Genomic DNA, 22787 nt, shown 5'->3' with positions numbered 1-22787 from the left:
CCGCGCCGGGAGCTCGGCGGCCGCGGGGACGCCGCACCGAGCCCGTCACCCCGGGAGACGGCCGACGGCGGCCGGCAGGGGACACACTTAATGGCGCGCACGCAGACGCCAGGGGTGGGACCGCGGCCGACCAATAGGAAGGGGCAATTCGCCCGGTGCCGGCGGAGGATCGACCAATCAGCGACGAGGATCCGCGCCCCGGCCCCCCCGCCCCCCCACCACGCCCCCCCCCCCCCCCCCCCCCCGGCGCCGTCCGGGAGTAAACGCTGGAGACGGGGCGGCTCAGCCATGGGGGGCAATGGACAATGCCCGCCCCGTCCTGCCCAGCTCCGCTCTCGCCGGCGCGGGGCCCTGCCCGCCGTGCGCCCCCCCGCTCCCGCCGGGGATGTCCGCGGAGCCCGCCGTGTGCGGCCGCCGTCTCCGCGGGGCGGGCCAGGCGCGACCCGCCCGCGCCCCCGCGGCGCTGTCCCCGGCGCCCTGGTGACGCTCCCGCAGGGCAGCGCTGCCCGGACACGGCCCAGCCTCCCCACTCCGCGCCGCCGCCCCTCCCTCCCGCCCCCACAGCCTCGCCCGGCCCCGCAGAGCAGCAGCCGCGCAGTCCCGGCCGCCCCCGGTAGCGATGAGGCCGCGGTGCCTCCCGCTGCTGGCGCTGGCCGTCGCCCTGGCCGAGGCGGCGACTTGTGAGTGAGGCGAGGCGGGGCGGGGGGACGCGCGGGGCCGGGTGCGGGGCGAGGGGCGGCCCGCAGCGCTGCCGGGGCCGCCCGGGGCATCGCGGCCGCTGCGCTCGGTGCGCGCAGCCCCTCGGTTCTCCCGGGGGCTCGGCAGCGGTTCCTGCGGGCCGGCCGAGCTGGGGCTCGGGGCTGTGCGCGGCTCCGGAGCCGTGCGCGCCGCAGCGCGGCTCAGCCGCCCACGGGAAGGTGTCTGCACAGGGAGCTTGGTTCCCTTGCAAGGACAGCCCTCGGGAGATCGCGGTGTGCTGGGAAAAGTGGCTGTGTTGTGCAGTCCGGCAAGCGGCACGGACCCTCTTTGTAACTTCAGACCTCTCAGGCTAAGTAAGAGCTACGTGCTCTCGCATACAGATAAAAAAGAAAAAAAATAAAGTATTCCGTCTTTGACACGAAAGTCTTTGAGCTTAATAGTGGTAGAAGACAGTGTGGCTGAAAGCAGCAGAATTGCAGCTCAAAGTAAGCGTGTTTCTGACCTGTTTTACTAATGATTAAACTGGCAGAACAGAAACCGAATGTTTACTATTCTGCAAGGTGCTGGGGTATCTGACTTGGGAAGGGAGCAGTATCAAAAGATGAAAGTTCATTTTGTAACGTTTTTAACAGGTCCTAAAAATAAACCTTCTAATAAATATTTCATAATGATCTTTTCTCCTGTTTTCGTCACGTTTTTGGTTCCATTTATCTTCTTTACTACATATCTTGTCATTTTTCTTAACAGCAGGAAATGAGCTGTCCTCCTCATCCAAAATTTCTGTGGTCCATATTTCCAGTTTCCTATGCCTGGCTCTGAACAGTGCCAGGGATTTCTGGAATGGCAGGGGAGGAGAGGGGGAAGAAGAGAAACCAGCTTTTAAGTGCAGCTCATACCTTCAATAATCATAAAATTGTCTCTGCAAGCCTCAGTGCAGGTGGATTTGGTCAAACAACAGGTGAGGGACACATTTTGGAGAAGGTGCAGGTAAATATTAGCGGCCAATTTTATTTTGTTGGCTGCATAATGTCACTGAGGAGCTTTTCAGGATACTCTTGTCACTGGAGTTATAGAGCTGTGCAAACAAGGTTGTGCCACTTCCTACAGTGGTGTCACTTTTTATTCAGTTTTATTCAGCTGCTTTCTTTGGCTGGGGTCTTGGGTAAGCAGCTCTAAGTTATGTTTAAGTGGCCCACTTTAAGCAGGTTTATGGTTGCATCTGCATGACAGAACAGCTGTAAGAAACCACTGAATCTCATCCTCTCCCACATTTTTTTTTTCTTTTTAAGTAGCATCACTTTTAGATGCTTGATAAGCATTCACTACACAGTGGCTGTACACCACCTCTGGAAATTGTTAGGCTCTGGAGTTACACAAGGTTTCAGTGATCAGCACATGAAGCAGCTCGAGTGCATTAAGGGTTAACTTGGTTTGGCAGGGTCAGAAATGGGCTGGAGTTTCCTGTAATCAGACTGGTAGCAGCAGCAGTCAGGATTTTTTGTTTTTAATAAAGGTCCTATCATAATCTTTGTAATTAAAACACAGATGAATAGATACACTGCTAATTTTGTGCAAGGGGATTGAAATATTTGCACTAAAAAAAACATGGAATTTGCTCTGAGTTACATGTTTTATTTAAAGTCAGAAGTTACAGGAAATCAGCTTGGGAGAAGGATAAAGTGCTCTGATGTAGGGGAAAAGACTTATTCCCATTGCCCCACTGTACTGAAAACATGAAGTAGAAAGTGTTACATCTGTTTGTAGACAACAGAAAATTTATTGTCTTTTATTTACTGTAAAATCATGTGAAAATGACAGTGATGCAGCTAAAGGTCAACATCTTTGTGGAGGGTAGAGATCTCCCATGGAAATAAACCAGCGGCTATAATACACAATATTCCTATTTCTCTTGTCACTCCTTTTGCCTCAGTACAGATGGTCTTTCTGCATCTTTCTTATTAATGAGAAATAAAGCATTTAGGTTTGAACTTCTTTCATTTCTAAGCAGCTTGCTTGTTTCTCTCTGAGATGGAGGTGTGCTATAAAACCTTGGAGGTGAGCTGTACATCCACCTTATGCTCAGGAAATCTTATTTACTGCCTTACCAGGATGAATCATTTTAGCAGAATGAAAGGAAATAGATTAGTTTGTAGTTACAAGCTCAGCCCATGTGAGATTCACTCAGGAGGCTGTAACACAAAGGTCTCATCAGGTCATTACCCAACATTGCAGCACTTCAGAATGCTCCCTGTCACTTAGTAGAGATCTTGAATATGTTTAGGATGGTGTGATTTTAGTTAAATGTTGAATTTGTCTCCTTCCAAGCCCTGGGCCTCATTAGTTGCTCTTTCTAGTCAGCTTCCTTAATTTTTTTCTTTCCTTTTAGTGCAGAGAATCTGGGAGCTGTTCTCTGGCACTTCGTTGCTGGTGTGGCTCGTGAAGGTGCTCTGGCTTTGAGGAATTGTCACAGGCAGTACTGGATGGGCTTGGTGTGCTTGAATGGCTCTTTTCTGTGGAGCTGGGATGAATATGTATGGCCACCAGACCTGATGTGCACTGCAGGTGTCACAGCCCTCACACAGCTGGGCAGCTGTGAAAGGTTAAGTTGTGCAGAGGCTGAGGAGAGGAAAGTGTGGTGCACTCCAGTGAACATCTGTCATCTGCACTCTTTAACCCAATCAGCTGGACTTCTTCCAGCTGTGCTCATCCATTTTTCTCGTGATCACAAGCTACATCCAAAAATGAAACCAGGCAGTCTAATTTAGAGGCTGTTCCTGGAGTGTTGTGTGCTCTGCAAAGAACATTGAAGCAGACATCTTTCATTTTTAGTGTCATTTCTCAATGTTCACCACTTGTTAAAAGTCACTAAAATGACAATAACCAGATACATGAAAATTAAGTAATGACTCATGCTGGGTCTGAAACATCAAAGCTGGCTAGGATTGTTTTACCTTGTAAAATGTGGATGTGTTTATAGATTGTCCACCTTGATATTCCCAGGATAGCATTCTCACCTTTGTCTTGCTTTTCACTGTTCTGGAAAATAAAATGACATTTATGTTAATTACATGTAACAGGTAGCCTGACTTTGTAAAACATAATTTTACTCTCACATAAATTTAATAGGGTCAAAATATTTACATGCAGATCACTGACACTGGTAGTATAATCAGCTTTTTTTATCTACTTGTTGCTTACATACCTTGCTTTGTAATAACCATAACAAATAAATCTTGTCCTGAGTATGACATGTAAATTATGCTTCAGGCATGGATGATATTAGGGATTAATAGCACAGATTAAGGATTTTTTGATCAGAAACAGCTCCCACATACAGAATCCTAGAATGTCTTGCTCACATTTTTTCAAAACAATAACAAACATCAACTCCTGACTAAGCATTTATTTCAGAATTTTGTATTAAATTCTCACATTTTCTCAGTGTTCACAGCATTTTTCAGCTGTTGCAAAAAGAGATAAATAATAACAGAGATGCTTTGTTTCTCCCAAGTTTTATCCCAGCAGTATGCCTCTCAGTTCCTGCTGAGGAAACGCCGAGCAAACTCTTTCATGGAAGAAAGTAAGAAGGGAAATCTAGAAAGAGAATGCATTGAAGAATTATGCAATAAGGAAGAAGCCAGGGAAATCTTTGAAAATAATCCTGAAACTGTAAGTATTTCATGAGTATCTATGACATAGATAGAAGTTCTTTGCAGAGGGAAAGACAGAAGCACATGGAATTCACAGCTCCCAGTAACAACACTGGGCAAGATTGTCCCATTTAAAGAGACAATTTTCTAAGTACTTTTGACACCCAATTCATTTGCATTGCTTTAATTTTGCAAGTGTCCAACTCAGTGCAGTATTTTAATCTCTCCACTGAGTCTTGTGTGTATTAAATGATCTGCTTTAGCCCAACCTACTGTCATTTAGAAAACCAGGCCTATATTCTGTTGCTCAAAGTAACTCTTTTCTTCCTTTGTAGTTATGATACCAATATACTTCAGAATATATTCAGTGATGTGTTTTGCTGTTATTTTACCTACTTGAAATTTTTCTTAGCCTTTCTTTTTCTTTTCTTTCTGCAGGAATATTTTTATCCCAAATATTTAAGTAAGTACAAAAAAAAAAAAAAAAAAACCCTAAACAACTGTAGTGTATGAGTCAGTGATGCTCTCATTTGGGTAATACTGGTTTAGTTTTTCTGCCCCTAGCGCTGGGATGATTTCCATGCTGATTATAGTGCAGAGAATGTCCTGTGTGCTGAGATCCTCACAGAGGCACTCTGAAGGTTGTCATCAGCTGTCCTTAACATGCCCAGACCAGTTTTGCAATTCAGGCTGTGAGAACAGGCTCTTTGAAGATGCCATGCAGCAAGTGGTGTAATTTCAGTGTAAATGAGTTGTTTGGACCCTGAGCTGATTCTGTGGCTTTGCACTTGCAGGCTGCCTTGCCTCCCATCGAGCAGGGGTGTTCAGGGTGGCTGCAGTCACTCCAGACTCTCCAGCTGACCTGAGGGCTTGTGTCAAGGGTAAGTGGTGATGTTGGAACACACAGTGGCTAAAAAGCATTTCACAGGGACACAAAAAGAGACAAAAAACGGTTTTCCTCAGGCAAACTCAATAATCAAAGCCATAAGTTGACCAAAAAAATGTGAGGTGAGACAGAGCATTTCCAGAGAAAGCAGTTTAAGTGACTGCTTTTAACTTTATAAAGATAAAGGAACACAATTGACTGCAACATGGAAGGCAGAGTTCTTCTGCAAACAGAATTGTCCTACACCAACCCAGCAATATTCCCCAGTGTCTCTTCTGTACTCCACCACATCTTTAATAGTTATGCCAAACCCTTTGCCTCTAGCAAGTCAATTTCTGTCAGGTAAAGTAAGAGAGTCTCTTGTTAATTGTCATTTCTGCCTTCTCTTTGGCCTGTAGTTACATTACCTGCTGAAAATTTCAAAATTAAGGAAAAAAAAAAACAAAACAAAACAAAATCATCCAAATACTATCTGGAACGCAGTCATTGATTCTAAACAAAAGGTCACAAAGCATGAAACTTGGGATGTTTCTCAAATGTTTGATTTAATGCCTATGCCTTCACAGGCCCAGCATGAATTGTGTTCTTTCTAGTAAATTCATAGCAAGCCATTTTTACCATATTTCCTACTGTCACAGCTTAAACATCTCTCTAAACCTCCTACAGCCTGGTTATATCAAAGAAACTTCCAGTTAGCTTGAATAATACTCATCCTTAACCACTTGACACTGTTTTTATCACTGAAAGCAATGGAAGGAAAAAAAGAAAAAATCCTTAATAATTGCACTGCACATAGACATGGCTGTGCATATGCTCATGGCTGAACATGTTTTCTAGATCAGTTTGTAATAGTGCAGTAAATTACCAGTTTGTCTGACCACTCTTGAACAGAGAAACTCAACTGTCTTGAGTTCTTGAAACTTTGATCTTTCTAGTGAAATTTGTGATAGTATGATGGGGGCAGAGCACTGTTCTTTAAAAACTGAAATACATCTTTAAAATATAATAATATAAAGTCTGGTCACATCTTGCAGGGATTAGCTTAGCAAGTAATTTGTCTTCTAGTTGTTTTCTGCCTGGAAAAGAGAAAGTACTGGTGGCTTTGTATGTTCTCACTAAAGAAATCTTGCTGACAGGACGAGTGGCAAGATTGTGGTGGGGGTGCTTCATGTTATACATCAAGACCTTTCCTATTTCATGACCTGTAGAAAGAGAAGAAGAAAGACTAAAGTGATTCTCGAGGAGAAATAACCCCAAATAACAAGGATCTCCCATGTTTTCCATCCCACAGAAATTTCTAACCAGTGCAGCCCCCTGCCGTGCCATAAAGATGGATATAAGGATTGCATAGATGGACAAGCCAAGTATACCTGTGTCTGTAAAGCAGGATGGAGAGGAGAGAACTGTGAGGAAGGTACAGTCTTCAATTTCATGCCATGCTGGTTCTCAGAAGCACAATTACATTTCTGCTATTGAATAGTATTTGCAGCTGGTCTGTTGATGTCTCCCTGTCAGCAGAGAGTTTGATTCCCTTTTCTTTATAGATATAAATGAATGTGAAGACTTCAATGGAGGTTGCAGCCAACGCTGTTCTAATTTCCCTGGGAGCTTCCGTTGCCTGTGTGAAGATGGCTACTTCATGCATTCCAACAAAAGGGATTGTGGAGGTAGGGAAACTTCAGGAGAACATCTTTCCATGCCACCACAGTGCCTGCTGACCAGGGAGAGGGAAGGGTTTGATCCAATAATTCCATAAATGCTCTTGCTTTGCCTCTGAAAAATCCAGCCCTAATTTAGTTTGGCTTCTCATGCCTTACACACTGCAGGCATTTGGGCAGCCAAGTAATGAACTGGATCAAGAAGTAAGGAAAGGAAGAGGGAATGGCTATAGATGAGACTCTGCTTCATTACTGGAGCTCCATAAAGCTCATTTTTGTCTCACACCAGTTTCACATATCCTTTAAGCACCCTGAAACAAGAATCTAAGGTGACAAATAGCTGATATTGTTACCATGGAAATTCTCTCTGGTAAATACTGATTTAGGCTAAATCACTCCTAATTAGCCATGCTGCTCTTTCTGCAGTTTGAAGTTCATTGGGGAAGAAATTATTAATAAATAAAAAAAAAAATCTTTTAATGGAGAGAAAGATTTTTCTTTGATTCACCCAGCATAATTTTTTCTGTGCATGCTTGTGTCTACTGTTGGCCATGACCTACATGCTTCATCCCATTCCAAATAAAGACTGTGTATTGACATAATAAGCAGTTCTTACTACATTTTTAGAAAAAATTACAACTTCATTCCATTTTAATGGAACAACAGTTTTGGGTGATGTCCGATTTTTTTTTTTTTTTGTTCAAAGACATGCCAGAATGACAGAAGACTGTGGGTTTATGAAAAAGGGCAAGCAGACAAATTGGTTAGAAGTTCTGTAATTCTTGGAAAGATACTGTAAAATCTGGTAAAAAAGTAATCAAAGATAAAAATAGACTAATATACCTTAGTGCCCTGAATGTCAGTTTAATCATTTGATAAACTGCACTCAAATATTTTATTACATGCAACTACAGAGTTAAACACTCAGGAATTTGGAATACTCTTACTAACTTTAGAAAAGTAGTCTGAATTCAGGGCAGCTTTGACTTAGTACAGTTCCAGGACTCCAAGCAAGCCAGTGGCAGAATCTCCTGTGCAGCACCATTTCCACAACTGCTACAAAACCACAGAGAAAACCAGAATGATCCCTGCATTCACGAGTGGGAGTGAAGTACTGCCAGGATCTGATATTTTCCTGTCTTGAAGACACTTAGTAAGATTGATACTATATCCTGAATCCCACTGTCACATCTACATTGGGAAAATGACATTGACAAATTGAAAACAAGACAGAAGATAGACACTAAAATGGTTTGAGGGATAGAGAGAGACAGTAAGGGTCTTGAATACCTCTCAGCATAGCCAATTAAAAGAAAACTGACATGAATTGATTGTAGCATGGAAGAACCTCTGATTGGATTATCTCTTGTCTTTCTGGGTGTCTTTTTCTAAGATGGAATTTTACTAGGCAGTCTGGTTTAGCTTATGGGAAATCTGTAGCCTGATTCTCTCTCTGCCTTCCTAGACATGCATCCCTTTCCCTGTTACCCACATGAAGGGATGGGAAAGATAGGCAGGCAGAGAATTTTTTCACTGGGGACATGCAGAAGCGTCTTTTACAGCCCTCTGCAAATCTTTCTGGCTGTAGCTCTAGTCTGCTGTGACAGTATGGTAGAGTTACCAAGAAATTGTGCCAACCTCACTCAGTTTGCACAGTGTTGGATAAAGTTGGGAAGAAAAATGGTGTGCAAGAGTGGGAGTTGTTTTTTAATACCTCGTTTGTGTTTCTAGATATAAATGAATGTGTGCTACATCCGAACATCTGTGGGACAGCCATCTGTAAAAACACCCAGGGGAGATATGAGTGTGAATGTCCAGAAGGCTACACATATAATTCAACTTCCAAGAACTGTGAAGGTGGGTCCTTGTCCCCAGCTTCCCCTTCTTCATCTCTTTCATCATCCCCCTCCCCTTTTCTTTTCTTAATCCACTGCTATACCAAACTCAGCTCCTCATCTACCAGTGCATTTTTGAATCTTCACCTTCTTTATTAAATTAATTGTTGTCAGGCTGTATTATATGACAGCAAGGCAGTTCTCTAAAGTTTTTTTTAAATGTTTTTTTTATAAAGGTCTCAAATGTCAAATAAAACTATTCCTAAATATCCAGAGAAAGAACTGTGAAAAAAAGGAGCTGCTCCAAAAGAACTTTTCCTGAAATGACAGTCTGGAACTAAAAATTTCCAAAGTTCTGTAACAATTATAGCAAAGTTGAGAAGTATTGATAACTTGCATACAAAGATCATAACTTATCCAGTGTTGAAAATGTTTGCATATTTGTCTTAGAATATGTTCTATTTCTCTGTGCTTGTTAAAGTTTCTGTTTACTGCACATCAGAAATTAAATTTCAGCTGTAAAAAGATATGAAAGCTCCTAGAGTTTTACAATGAAGATGAATATTCTGCACTGTCAGTTTAAGGAAAATCTATCAGTGACTGGTTTTTATTTTAAAAGCTGCCTTGTATTACTGCTCAAAAGGACACAAAAGCAGCTTCTTGCTGGCCATGAATCTTGTGCTCCATGGCTTTTCCTGCAGGTCTTTTGTGCCAAAGCTCTGCACAGTGGCAGTGTTTACATATCCAGGTGTCAGCTCTTTGCCCAGTTACTATGGGATTAAAACACTACTGACAATTTTCTGTTCCTGCATGCACCAAAGTGAGAAAAAGTTCACAGTAATTAATTTTTACTCCTCTTAGGGTTTCCTTCAGATAAATCCAATTTGATGCAACCCATGTAAGTGCTGTGTTTCTACTGGGACATGGATTCAGGAGGTTGCAGGATGTCGACATTCCAACAGGGAAAGTCTTACCTCCCTAGCAGGAGGATTATGCTGCTAAGCTTTTAGACCTTGTTGTAACCACATTAAATGAGTCACCAAATCCTGTCTAAGGACAGGATTGTGCAGCCTGACAGGAATGTAGCCTTACAGAAATACTAAATGACATGAGCTTTTCATTGTCGTATTGCTTGTAGGTGGCTAAACTCAATTATGCTTATTAGGAAAATTGAATTTACACAGCTATGTCTATGATGACAGTTACTATTAGACTGAAGAACAGAACAGGGTTTGTTACATTTTTCATTACCTCTCTTTCTCCAAGCAACAGAAAAAAAAAAAAAAAAGTATTTTAGTCCTAAAAACCTCCAGATTTAAATGAATGCATTGGTACATAATTTTTTCTTCCCACTGGAAGGGCTATTTGTTTCAGAATAAATGTTGTAGTTGCTTTAATCTGAAGCCCAAATCACCCTCATTGGAGTGTCTTGTCAAGGAGAGATTTTGCTTCTATATTAGAAATGAAAAATTTACATTAGCCATTTAAACAGCCTTTCATTTCTAAATTACTTATTTTACACAATCTACTAAATAACAAATGAAATACTTTTATTGATTTAGCTTAAATCACAGCTCAAATCAGACTGTTCTCCACAAGTAGATGCTATCTGAACCTTAGGCATGATCAGATTATTGTGTGTTATTTTAAAAGGTATTTTGCCCTGAGATTATTTGGGTTTATATTAATAAAGCATGTACTTTCTTCACATATTTGCCCTACATACTTTTAATAATCTGAGCTCTCATCGTGTCTTACAAGGAAAGCAAGAGATCTGACACAGAATGGGATTTGTGCCATCTGTGGTAGCAATTTATGAGGTCTCTCACTATTCAGCCACCTTGTGCCTCAGATATCAGACCAAATTGTCTGCAGCTCTGAACTCCAGGCCTTTATCATATTACTAAATCACCTTTTGGATTCATGTTATTCCAGAGATCCTCTCTTGTCTGTTATTCCATTAATTTGTGTTAGTTTTCAGTCTGTGCCATGAAAAAAAAAAAAAAAAATCTGTCTGCTTTGATTTCCCTTAGATATTGATGAATGTGCTGAAAATATTTGTGCTCAACTCTGCGTGAACTCACCAGGAAGTTACAGCTGCTATTGTGATGGCAAGAAAGGGTTCAAGCTCTCTAAGGACATGAAGAATTGTGAGGTAAAAGTGTGCTATGTAAAATTCCATGGGGAAAATGGCAAAGTTTGGTATTTCTTGATGAGAGGATAGCTTAGATTAAGGAAAATGGGAAGTTTTTTGAGAACTGATTAAAAATTCCTGAGAAAATGCTGGGGATTCTGATCTATGGTTTGGCTCACAAAGCAGCACAGATTTGGATGCCATTCAGTTCATGCATGCTCATTTACAGGAGTCCTGTCAAAAGCAGCTTGCTTTAGCCAGGCATCTTTATTCCCTGCTGCTTCCAAAATAAGCCTCAGCTTTCTCCTATCAAACAAATAATTCTTGTTCAGCCCACTCAGAGACAGAATGTTCCTTTTGTCCATATGTTCCCAAGTTTTCCTTAGGCTGTGCAAAAGTTTTCGCTCACTTTTTCAGAATTACTCTGTTTGGATTGAAAAAAAAAAACTAGATTGTTTTTCACAGTTCTCATCTGCCATAGCTTAAGGAAAAGCACTCAGTAATACTTGCCAATTGGAGAACATCTTGCAGCCAAAATGGGCTGCTCTTGATCAGTTTGAAAATTTACACTTCTTAGGAGTAGAAAGTTTGAAACTCTAGAGAACTGGGATTCAAGGATTGAAGTCCAAGGATTTTTTTGTAAGTGGTTCTCTGTATACTTTGAAAAGTTCAGGCAATCTGAGATGTCATGTGAAGTGAGCTCAGATAACTGCCAACCATAAAACACTTCTAACAACAATAAAACACTTCTAACAGAGTATAACAAAATTTGGCTTAAACTGCAGGAGCGAGATCTGACAAAAGTTCCAGGATGTGTATATTAGGTCGTGTTTGTACTTTCTGAAATTTAACGAACAGCACTTGGCAGTCATTCTATTTCATTTTGCTCATCCTTGAAAGGGTGAGATGTAATGAGGCTGGAAGATGCTCTTATTTTCAGTACTGTTGTTCAACAGCAATTAATTCTCTGTCTGGAAGTTAGTTTCATGCCTTTTAATTGGGTAAAAAAAATTCAGTCAGCTGAAAATATATTCAATCTAAGGACTAGTGACACCAGCAGCCATAAAATGAAGTAGCCATAAAATTCAAGGAGAGCACCTGTACATTTAATGGAACTGCTGCATCAGGCATAGCAAAGTCAGAGTGGAAGACAGTCACAGGATGTTTTGAGGGATTTAAATTTGATCACAGAGGCTTTGAGACTCCTACTTGTCCATAAGCACTGTGATTCTTTAATTTCTCTTTTACACAGTTGGGTACAGCTCTGGTCTGTTCCCTTCTAACGCCTGAGCAGGTTTAGATTCTGCAGAACTTTAATAACAGATCTTGATAGTTTCCTAGAAGGTGGGTGTCATATATCCCTGGTGAAAGAAAAGCGCTTGATGGAAGACTGGAATTCTTAATTCAAAAACTAAGTATTTAAATATTAGTTTCAGTCCACCAGAACTGTGTGTCAACCTGGATTATCCTCCAGCAGTTTAAATAAGGGATATTTCAAGCAAAAGCAAAACCACACCATTTCATTTGTACATAGGCATTCAAGTTTAAAAAAACCAAAAAAAACCCAGAGATAAGTCATTACTTTAAAAATAAAAAAGGCTAGCTGGCAGCAACAGGAGCTGCTTCATAAGCTATCACAATGCATTAACAGCTTTTTTTTCTCTACCATTTTCAGTCTGTTACTGAGTGTATCCCACTGAATCTTGAAAAGAATTATCAACTGCTTTACCTGGCAGAGCAATTTATTGGAATTCCTGTTCTCTACTTAAAGTTCAAACTGCCAAATGTCACAAGGTAAGCATTTGCTATTGATAAAACTATGCATTGGAATGACATTTGTTTCCATTAATTTTCTGAGGGTTTAGGAAGAATGCATTGCATGCCTAAATTTTATCACCATCTCCCCCTTGGATAAGATACCTTTACATGATGAGTGAATGAATAAACAGGAAGGCATTTAGAATTATCAACATAAAATTCACAAGTTATATGAAAATAGTTACAGTATGGCTTCCAGTTGTACATGGGAATGGCTTTAGTTTGGGTGCTGCTCCTTCACCCCTGCTCTGGGAAGAAGCTGAGACATGCTTCTCATCTTGCTGAGCAACAGAGTCAGGCCATTGCCCCCCTGCCCCTCCCTGGGCTTCCTTTCACACACACAGTGTCCCAAGGACACCCACAGAGCACAGTACCCTGTCTGGCACCAGCTGGATGATTTTCTTTACAGCTGTCAGAGCGATTGCCCTTGGCACTGATCCCTTTATTGCTCTTGGACCTCTTTGCTGCAGCAGCCGAAATTGCAGCGTTCCCTGACTTAGTGACCAAACGACTGGAAGGTAACAGCAGCAGCAGCTGTGGAGCTGGTGATCCCCAGAGCCTCAGAACCGTACAGATGGACATAAATCCTGAGAACTCTGCCCTCTGCCGCTGTTCCAAGTTGACCGGGCACTAATGCTGTCCTGGAAGAACTTTCAGAGATGATAGATGTTTGAAGCCCGGTGTAAATACAGAGCGGGTTTGGGTGCGTCTGGCGAGGGACAGCCCCATCTAGGGGACATAGAGCAGCACTGCGAGGGACAGCGACTCACTTCTGAGTTACAGCTGCCATGGCAAACCCCAGCTTCCAAATGCTTTCACCTTCAATCTGCTTTGTCTAGTCCCAAAAACTGTTTTTTACTCTACTGCTACTCTCCTCTACTGCACAGTAAATTCCAACTTTGCTACATACACACACTCAAAGTAGATCCAGCCAACAAATCCTCAGATGAGAGAATGGCCCATGAAAGGCAGAGCAAATTCCTAGGTTATAATTCTTTCAGGACAACACTTGGCAACCCAGCTGTACTGAAGCACATAATAAATCTTCTATTTTGTCTGCATTGCATCCCTGCAAAATAGAATAGGAATATTACATCTCTCTTCTTGCTCAGGGGACTGGGATATCCTTCACAAGTAAAGCTCAGAGTGAATTTGGGAACTGTACCAAGGTTCTTTCAAATCCCAGGTCAGAGTGCTAACCTGAAAACTTCCCATTGGATTTGAGTCAACAAGGCTTATGTTCCATTCTGCTTTTGACTAACTGTGCAAAAAAATCTCAACTGCTCAGATTTAGAGACTGCAAAAGTTACTATCTATGAACCTTTCTCTGACCCTACTAATGAGTTATCCTAGGCTGTACAATATTTCACCTTTCCTGTCTTCTTATTAAGATTCCTTCTTCACAACTCAGATTTACAGCAGAGTTTGATTTCCGGACGTACGACGCAGAGGGGGTGATCCTGTATGCAGAATCCCTGGACAACTCAGCGTGGATCTTGCTTGCTCTTAGGGATGGGAAGATTGAGATTCAATTCAAGAATGAGTTTGGAACAAAAGTCACCAGTGGAGGCAAGGCCATTAATGATGGACTGTGGCATATAGTAAGTTGGATTTCCTTCTCCCATTCACTTCCTTATACTCACTGTGGAGAGATGCTGATAAATAAAGTAGGGAGAAACTGAGCTAAACTAAACTACTAAAAGGCTTAAAATTATGCACTCAAACCCCAGGTTTAAAAACCAGCCAAGAAATGCACAGGAATGCCTTGCATCAGGAAATTCTGCTACCTTTTAACAATCAGAGAGAAGATAATTACCTCTAGCTATCAACATAGCAAGTATTAATTTTAAACATGAAAAGGAAAGTGGCAGGATATTCAAAACTGTGATTGCATGGTCAAGTGTACAGTTATTGGATACTTTGTGTTTAGAGGGTTTTACATCTGCTAGACCAAAAATTCATCTCGCTTTTCAAGCCTTTACACCTGAGATGAAAAGCCTTTCTCACACAATCTATAGAGCACACCAGATTTTTAATGCCAGTTAGATTTTTTTTGTTATCCTCCTGTGAACATCCCTAGATATGGGCAGCTTTCCTGCATCAGGTTTAAATACAGCTTAAGTAGTGACTGCACTAAAACTCTTTTACAAGGTAGATATTTAAAGAAACATTAGTCATGCTTCATAGGGCTTATGTAATTATTAAAAAATATAATATAGGCTACATTTTTGTATGTGTGTATATGTAATTATTTGTATTTTATTCCAGATATCAGTTGAAGAATTAGAACACAGCATCAGTGTAAAAATAGCTAAAGAGGCTGTGATGAGTATTAACAGCCCAGGAACTCTGTTTAAACAATCCCAGGGTTTCTTGGAAACCAAGGTGTACATAGCAGGATTGCCTCGCAGAGTGGGCGGTGCTCTTGTTAAACAGGTAATTAAATAATAGTAAGACTAACATTGATTGATCATGCTCTGTTCAGTTCTGTACTCCTGGAAGTCACAGAAGAAGCAAGCCTGGCATGGAACCCGTTTAGAAATTGAAAATGTGCTTATAAAACCACTGTTTTGAAAATAAACATGTGTGAAGCTTTTCAGTCTGCCTTCAGTAAGGCTTCACTTGTAAAAACACAGCACTTGTGGTCTAATCTTTGAGGATTCTGTAGCCTGTTTCCTAATATGGCTTTAAATTCCCTAAATTACCAGCACTGCTGCTGCTGAGAATGCATTTCAGGGTGATTCATGTCCTGGTCCTGGCTTTTGCTAAGCTCTAAATAAGTGCAGCATTCACTGTGCAGGCAGCACAGTGAGCTTTCATTTTCACTAGGTTTTACAATTGCCCAGGCTGGAAAAGGCCCATGATTCTTTCAGTATCTCAGCCTCAAGAATGGCTATAGTCAAATTGTTGCAACTGTCTTCTTTACAGTCCAGAAGACTTCAAACTAATTAGCAATCAACAGAGTGTTTAGATTAAAAAAAAATAAATTAAAAAATCAATTTTGCTTAAAAGCAAAGCAGAGAAAAAATCATGGAACAATACAATAAAATCCCTTTATCCAATATAAAACAATTCCAGAAATTTCTTTGTACTTTGGTATAAAGGTAAAGCTTTGAACAAGGAGCATTGCTAGGGATCATTTTCTTTCAGCTACAGAAAGTCTGCTGTCCTTTTGTCCCGCTGACAGCACAAGCTTTTAGAGTAGAAGCAGTCTCTAGTTGTCCAGATCCCTGGCAGCAAAGTGGGAAATGCTAAACCATAAATACCTTTTGAAGGCTGAGGTACCAAATGCCTGCTGCTTGGTTTTCTCCCAGCATCACTTCTGTAGCCTATAGCGTTGTTAAGATGGTATTGCCTACATAGAAATAAGCTGATATGGAAAATAATGCCTCATCATTAACATTTTAAACCCAACTTTGGACTCAAAGCCCCAATGCTGTCACTCTGCTGTAGATTAACCCTCGTCTGGATGGTTGTATCCGGGCCTGGAACTTGATGAACCAGGGACATTCAGGAGTAAATGAAGTTATTCAAGAAAAACAAAGCAAACACTGTTTAGTATCAGTGGGGAGAGGATCCTTCTACCCTGGCACTGGAATGGCAGCATTCCAGATAAACTATAGTAAGTATTTTTCTATTCCTGTGGTTTTTGTTGGTCTGAGTGATTGAATTGATGAAATTTTAACAGAAAGACAATTTAAAAAGGCACACAAACTAAGTGATACACTTCTGCATCCACCAGTGATTCCCTTAACTTCTGTTAGGAATCTGCTTGAATGAGGATTCTGATCACAGTAGTTATCTGTTCAGTGTCTGGAGTGCTTTACATTCAGAAGTTTATTTGCAAAGGTTGGCCACTGTTGAAGACCCAGCATTAAAAGTTAGTTGGTTATTTTTTTGTTTTATCTGCTTTCGTTTCTTTAGAATTGTAGTTCTTTCTATACGTGTAAAAAAATTAGCACTAATTTTTCCACAGTAGGGAGGAGATTTAAATACTAATTTTTAACTCCATATTAATTTTTCATCAGCAGGTGGATTTACTAATTTCAATTATTCTCTTTAAAACAGATAATCTTGACAGTTCTGAAGATTGGCTAATAAATGTGACTCTGACTATTCGCCCATCCACAGACACTGGCGTTATGTTTGCCTTGGTTTCTAATGAAACAGTGCCTCTTGCATTGTCCATAGTGGACTCTAACTCCTCTGACTCACAGGTGATCTTACAATTCTCCTAGCAGCTGCCAGGTGAAAAATCAAACTAAAATAAAGCTGCTCACACACTTGCAGTGCAGCTGGTAGCCTCAGTATTTTGAAAATTAGATTGTGTAATAATGTTAAAAAATATCTGTCTTTTAATGATTGCTGCAGCAGTGACTAAGCACTAATCACTCATGCCAGGGAGATTACATTATGTAGTCTGAGCTCAGATCCATCCCATCATGTTTTCTTTAACCTTTCCTTCCAAATGCACAGAGCAGAAAGGGAACTATGAGCAGTGTATACAGTAAGGGCATCATGTTAGTTCCAAATTATAAACTGATTTTGTTGTCCTTAAGTTTCCATTTACATCAGCCATCCCAAGCTAGAGCATAATTATACACCACGGTTAATCCAGTTTTTTTTTCTAAAAATAAGAACCTCTAGTGAAAGCTTGGGTACCTTTAAAACTGTTGGTGAACCAGGATTTCACCTCAGAACTGTAGCAAGAGTTGTTCCTTGTAAAACATTCTCACTTATAAATTTAAGAATGGCATTCATCATCTGAAGTGATGCTTACACATCAGCCTTTCCAGCTGAAGGCACCAGTATTTAATATTTTCTTCTACTTGCAAATACAAAGTGCACTAGAACCAAGTATAATGATTTATTAAAGTTGCATGTGACATCTTTGGTGATCTACCATTCTTCCATCTAGAAAATCACTGTGACCATTGGGAACATCATTGTTGCACAGCTGGAATCAAAGAAGTTATGCACCCCCAGAAGAGTGCAGGTTGGACTTCTAGTGACCAAACAGGAGCTTGAATTGGCTGTTGATTCACACACTGACAGAAGCAACTCTGAGCAACTCTCAACTCTGCATCAAGCAATGTTGGCAAATGTTGTCACCTACCTGGGTGGTGTGCCAGGTGAGACCTGTTTCTTTTCATTCATTTCATTATTTGTACAAGCCTGATTGTATTCAGCCTTATCCATGCTAGGAAAAGCCTACAATTATTTTAAAAAAGTAAGAAAAAAAGGGGGGGGATTTCCCCTTAAGTGCCTCGTGTTTCCTCCAGTCATTTCAGCTTTGGAGGCAGCCAGCTTTTTAACAGTAGCAGTATTTGGACATTAATACATAGCTCTCTAGAGGTTTGAATTTGGAAAATGTCTTGATTTTTGAGCTGGGTGAGCATTGCACGTTTCTGAAATGCCACCATCTGGCACAGCTGAGGAACTGCATCAAAAACGTAAGAAAAGCAGGTATTTGTAAGCAATCCAAGTGTCAGAAGTGCAGAATGGGAAGTCAGGAATATGGTTTCAACAATTAAACTCTGAGCAAGAGATGACTGGCAATCTTTATGAGACAGAGAATGCATTGAAACAGCACATATTTTGTTCAAAGCAAGCTTCAAGTTAACATTATTGAGAGATAATGTCAACATTACCCTTATCACAAGGATGATTTTGTCCAGGAAGTGTGCACATACTTCTGTATGAATAGTTTGACTTCAGGCTGAATCAAGAAGAAAAAGAACATTTCCCAGGTGAGAAATAATCAAAACCCGAATTATAACTTGAAAATTGCTAGAGGAAAGGTGCCATGGTTATAGTGTTGCTACTTATAGAGCTTTTCTGTATCCTGTTATTATTTTATGGAGGATGAATCACAATTCCTAAGAAAATGCTACAAATTTGACTGACATGTCTTGAATTGACAAGGAATGAGTCAGTATTTACTTAGTACAGGTGAGTCAGCAGTTTAACAGAGCCACAGTAACTAAGGTTCCAGTCATTTCTTGGGCCTCTTCATCTTTGTGATGCTTAAATGAGTCTCTTTTAGTACACTGCCAGCCCCAGAAAAATTGACATCTTGAGAATTAAGAGCTTTGCATTATTCAGGCATCCCAAAGAGATCAGAAGCAAGTATTAGTTACTTGCTGCTCCTTAATCTCCGTTTTCTGTCATCTCTGTCTAAGTTTTAAAAGCCATCTTAAACTTGCAAATTAACACAATGAAACAAACAAAACCCCCCAAAAAACAAGCCTCTGCATTCAAAAACCCCATGCATTTCATGAGGACCATAAGTCCCCTTTTCTGATAGCCCTTTCCTCAAACCAGTAACAGTGGTAGCAGTATTCCCCTGTTATTTCAGCACAACCAGTGCAGGTTAAATGAAATTTCCATGGTTCTGTGACAGCAGTGTTTTCCTCACTGGGGGAAAAAAGCAGAAGGGAGCAATTATATAGGACTCTGTGCAATGCTTCAGCTTACAGCAAAAAAAAATCATGACAAAACAGCATTTCTGGTTCCTAAGATAACCAAGTCTATCTCCTAAGGAGGGATAGGGTGATTAACACCTGAAAAAAGAGGGTGCTTTTGATAACAGCCCCTCATTCGAATTGCTGAAGGTGCTTGCATGCCTTAGGTCTACCTTGTAAGAAGCCAGTTGTACCCTAAGACTTGACAGCAATGCCTGCTTGATTTTGTGCTTAACATATTGTTTCCTGCAAACATATCCATGATCTGATACTTCCCTAAGCCAAAACAAAACCTAAACAAGCAGCAGATAAAGGGAGTCTTTCACAGAGAATTTACTTGGAAGCAGCAGTGAGGAAGTAGGAAAACGTGGGAAGTTCCCAGGGGTGCCCCAAGTGAGAAGCTGCAGATTTGAATCTAGAGTAGCTTCCTGGCAAAAGCAAGACAGTTCTTTGTGTGACCTCTGAGCCCAGAAACAGCTGTTTGTAGCTCAGGACAAGAACAGTGGGCTCCAGGAAACAAACTCTTGTTGTTAATACAGGAAAAGCTACTATGGAAAACATTCCTGGAGTTCAGTTTCTGGATGGGAACAGCCTTCTAATGCATATTTAACATTTTACTGGCCTTTCTCAGCTTTGCTGATTCGATCTTGATCTTAAAGAAAAGGGAGAAGAACTCAAGTGTTTCCTGCCAAATCACTCCTTTTCTCCCATGACTAAATAATGGATGGGGAGTGGAGTATTCCCCATGTTTTGACTGACCTGAAAAATCCATAGGAATTTGCATGCCTTGGCCTAATGAACTGAATGTGTTTCTGTGCAGATGTTCCTCTGGGTGCTACTCCAGTCACTGCTTTTTATAATGGCTGCATGGAGGTGAAGGTCAACAACAGACAGCTGGATCTGGATGAAGCCATTTCCAAACACAACGACATCAGATCTCACTCGTGCCCACTGATCATGCAATAACTGTTCAGATCTTAATTTAACTTTTTTGTCTTTCAGATGTAATTTGTGTAATTAGTCTCATGCCATAATGGAGCTTGCATTATTTCATGCAAGATGTGCCAGGGAAATAAGCAGCAGTGTGGTTTTCTCCCTTTCAATATAGAATGGAGGGAAAAAATCCTCTCTGTTCAGCTGGAAAGAGACAATCAAGTTCAAAATTTTGTAAAACATACTTTTATATATCAGTGGGAAATCTTAAAGCTAGATTTATCTTTCGTGTTCATGCTATGTCCTTTGACATATTTAGCTTGGACAGAAAGTTAAGGAATTTCTGTTTAGAAAGAATTTTACATCTTCTATTTCATCTATCAGCACAAAGTTACAAGTTGCAGATAATTTTAATGTATTAGAATCTAAATGAAACCAGACTTACTAAATGTTTTCAAGTGTAACATGCAAAGAAAAATCTCTACAGGTTTTGTAATATGTGCTTTTGGTAAAGGAAAAAATATCCTGGAATCTATAGCCCAAACTCTCTGTGAATATGTTTACAGGTTGTATCTGCGGTGGTAAAGCAACTTCAAAATGGAAGTGTTTCTTTAAGTAGCTCAGTTTTTGAAAACAGTTTTGGTAATACTGGACCAGCTTTAATTTGTCTGTCTTTAGAACCTAGCTTTAGAATTTGAAAAGAGCTCTGGATCAGGTCAGGTCATTTACTTTGAACATGGCTAAAACACACCCCAGGTAATTTTGAAAAACAGAGGAAATGGCTTGAAGGAAGGAGCTCTGCATCACAGGGCATCAAACTGGAATTTGCTGAGTAAAACCAAGGAATTGCAGCAAATACTTCTTCCATCAAACCTAGCACTGTTCAACATAAGCACAGTCTGATGATCCATCATATTCCCTTTATTTAGGGTAACCTTGCCTTCAGGGAGCTCCAGAACAGATTTATTTGTGAGCCCTGTTGCCACTGAAAGCCTGAATTTTGCCAGTAACCTCAGAATTTAAAGCCATATTCTGCTCAGCCAACTGTAATAAACCAACAGGTAATTAGAAAAGTATTGCTTTCTTCAGGTGTGCTGATTTTGAGCATTTCCAATATTTCTTTAACATCCTTTGAGTGTTCTTTCCACTTGCAAGCTCATTTTCACAGCACCAGAAGCCTCCCTGTGCAGCTCACCTGGTGGCTTTGTTAACCCCAAACCAAATAAATAGCAAGAGAGATGCTGTGAGGTATAAATATATCCTCTCATCCATCAAGCAGAGACATTTATCTGCCAGCATTCCTGACCCCAGCTCTGCTGTCTTCACTTGAGACACTGAAGTGGAAGTGGATGTCCAGAAGGATGGATTGTGACAGTATTCATTTGGAGGACTGCCTTTCTCCAGGGATATTCTGAGTGACATCAGGGAGGTTTCTTCCAGTGTTCAGTGCAAGGGTTAGTGCAGAATCTGAGCCCCTCTCTGTGTTATTACTGCTTTGGCTGAATTTCTTGGTAACTTCAGTTCCCACTTGGGTAGTGCAATGCAGGATTTGCTCCCAACTTTCACCCAGTACAGCCCAGCTAGAAGCTGATAACCAGGGGCTCAATGCCTTTAATACAAGGTCAGTTTTCTAGGATGGCATGGAAAACAAGCTTGGAATTCTGACTCCATGGAGGGGAAATCCTTTCCTGCAGTCACCCTTCCCTGCTCTTCCACCATACCAGCACGCATGCTGCTTACAGGTGTTAGTTGGAGAATAACTTGACTGAAACAAGCAGGTTTTGCATGCAAGGCAGAGCTGAATTGAGACTTTTGACATCAAATAAACACATCAACACTTTATTTATCTCTGTGGCATCCATTAATCTTGGAAAGCCCCTGGGTCAGACTCTGCCTCATACAGAAAGCACAGAAAGTAAGAGATGAGGAACACAAAGCAAAGTGTCATCAATGTTCTAAGTGCTTCTGGCCTGCAGGAGCAGAAGAAAAGATTTTTTTGCTGTTTTTTTCTAGAGATTTTTTTTTAGGTTTTGTTTGTTTAAATGTAATAAATTGTATAGAAATGAAAGGAAAAACCAATCACTTTGTCACACAGACACTATTTCTCTTTGTTTTCATGGAATAATACTTTAGGGTTTTGTAGTTAATAATGAAACCTCTGCACTTCTTTTTTAATGTAAAAGTGCCTCCCTATTGTAAGAATTCAATAAAGCAGCATTTGCAAGTTTCTTTTCATTTGAAATTGTATTTGCATATTTTTGTTCCTTTTTGCTGTGCAAGGCTTCTTCTAGTAGTCTAATGCCCTACTCATGAGATTGTGATCACCTTCAGCATCAAAGGAAAGAACTGGCTTCAATTAACATGCTACCCAAATAGGCATCCATACTCTCTAGATAAATAAGTTAATTAATTGTTTAATAGTACCTGAGGAAATTAGACTTTGCTTAAAACTACATGTGGAAACAAAGAAGATCAGGGCAAGTAACCAATTCCTGTGTTTTCTCCTTCATCAGATGTATTTCATTGTATTTTAAGGCATAATCATTTCAGCAAGGGCCATTCAGGGTTTATTCAGAACAGCTGGAGCTGCTCTGCATTTTCAGCTCCTGTGCACTTGTGCTACAACTCCACATGTCCCAATTTCCTTCAAAGTGAAACGCAGTCCTGAAATTGGTCCTCAATTATACAGCAGTTTAGTTTACATGCTTTA

The 22787-nt window shown here is 40.7% G+C and overlaps 1 protein-coding gene across 2 annotated transcripts; it reads left to right on the top strand.

Annotated features, from left to right (window-relative positions):
• Positions 1-550: 550 nt before the first annotated feature.
• Positions 551-22319, top strand: PROS1 (protein S). Of its 2 annotated transcripts, none has more exons than XM_059871643.1 (15): positions 551-680; positions 4211-4368; positions 4788-4812; positions 5144-5230; positions 6527-6649; positions 6780-6902; positions 8625-8750; positions 10762-10883; positions 12538-12656; positions 14092-14281; positions 14949-15116; positions 16134-16302; positions 16749-16897; positions 17599-17812; positions 19965-22319. In XM_059871643.1, exons 1-15 carry the CDS (start codon positions 620-622, stop codon positions 20108-20110), a joined length of 1980 nt encoding a protein of 659 aa, XP_059727626.1. In that variant the 5' UTR covers positions 551-619; the 3' UTR covers positions 20111-22319. The 2 variants fall into 2 exon arrangements, with proteins under 2 accessions (XP_059727626.1, XP_059727619.1); XM_059871636.1 differs by lacking the exon at positions 551-680 and adding an exon at positions 1525-1657.
• The last annotated feature ends 468 nt before the right edge of the window (positions 22320-22787 follow it).

The sequence above is a fragment of the Haemorhous mexicanus genome, chromosome 2, assembly GCF_027477595.1.
Source record: "Haemorhous mexicanus isolate bHaeMex1 chromosome 2, bHaeMex1.pri, whole genome shotgun sequence".
Classification (NCBI taxonomy): Eukaryota; Metazoa; Chordata; class Aves; order Passeriformes; family Fringillidae; genus Haemorhous; species Haemorhous mexicanus.
This window is presented reverse-complemented; position numbering and strand designations above follow the sequence as displayed.

Coding starts and splice junctions, on each gene's coding strand:
- PROS1 (XM_059871636.1), top strand. CDS start 1,540: ATGGCAGGGGAGGAGAGGGGGAAGAAGAGAAACCAGCTTTTAAGTGCA. Junction 5,231..6,526: donor CCTGAGGGCTTGTGTCAAGG/GTAAGTGGTGAT, acceptor TCCATCCCACAG/AAATTTCTAACCAGTGCAGC. Junction 15,117..16,133: donor GCGGTGCTCTTGTTAAACAG/GTAATTAAATAA, acceptor ACTCTGCTGTAG/ATTAACCCTCGTCTGGATGG.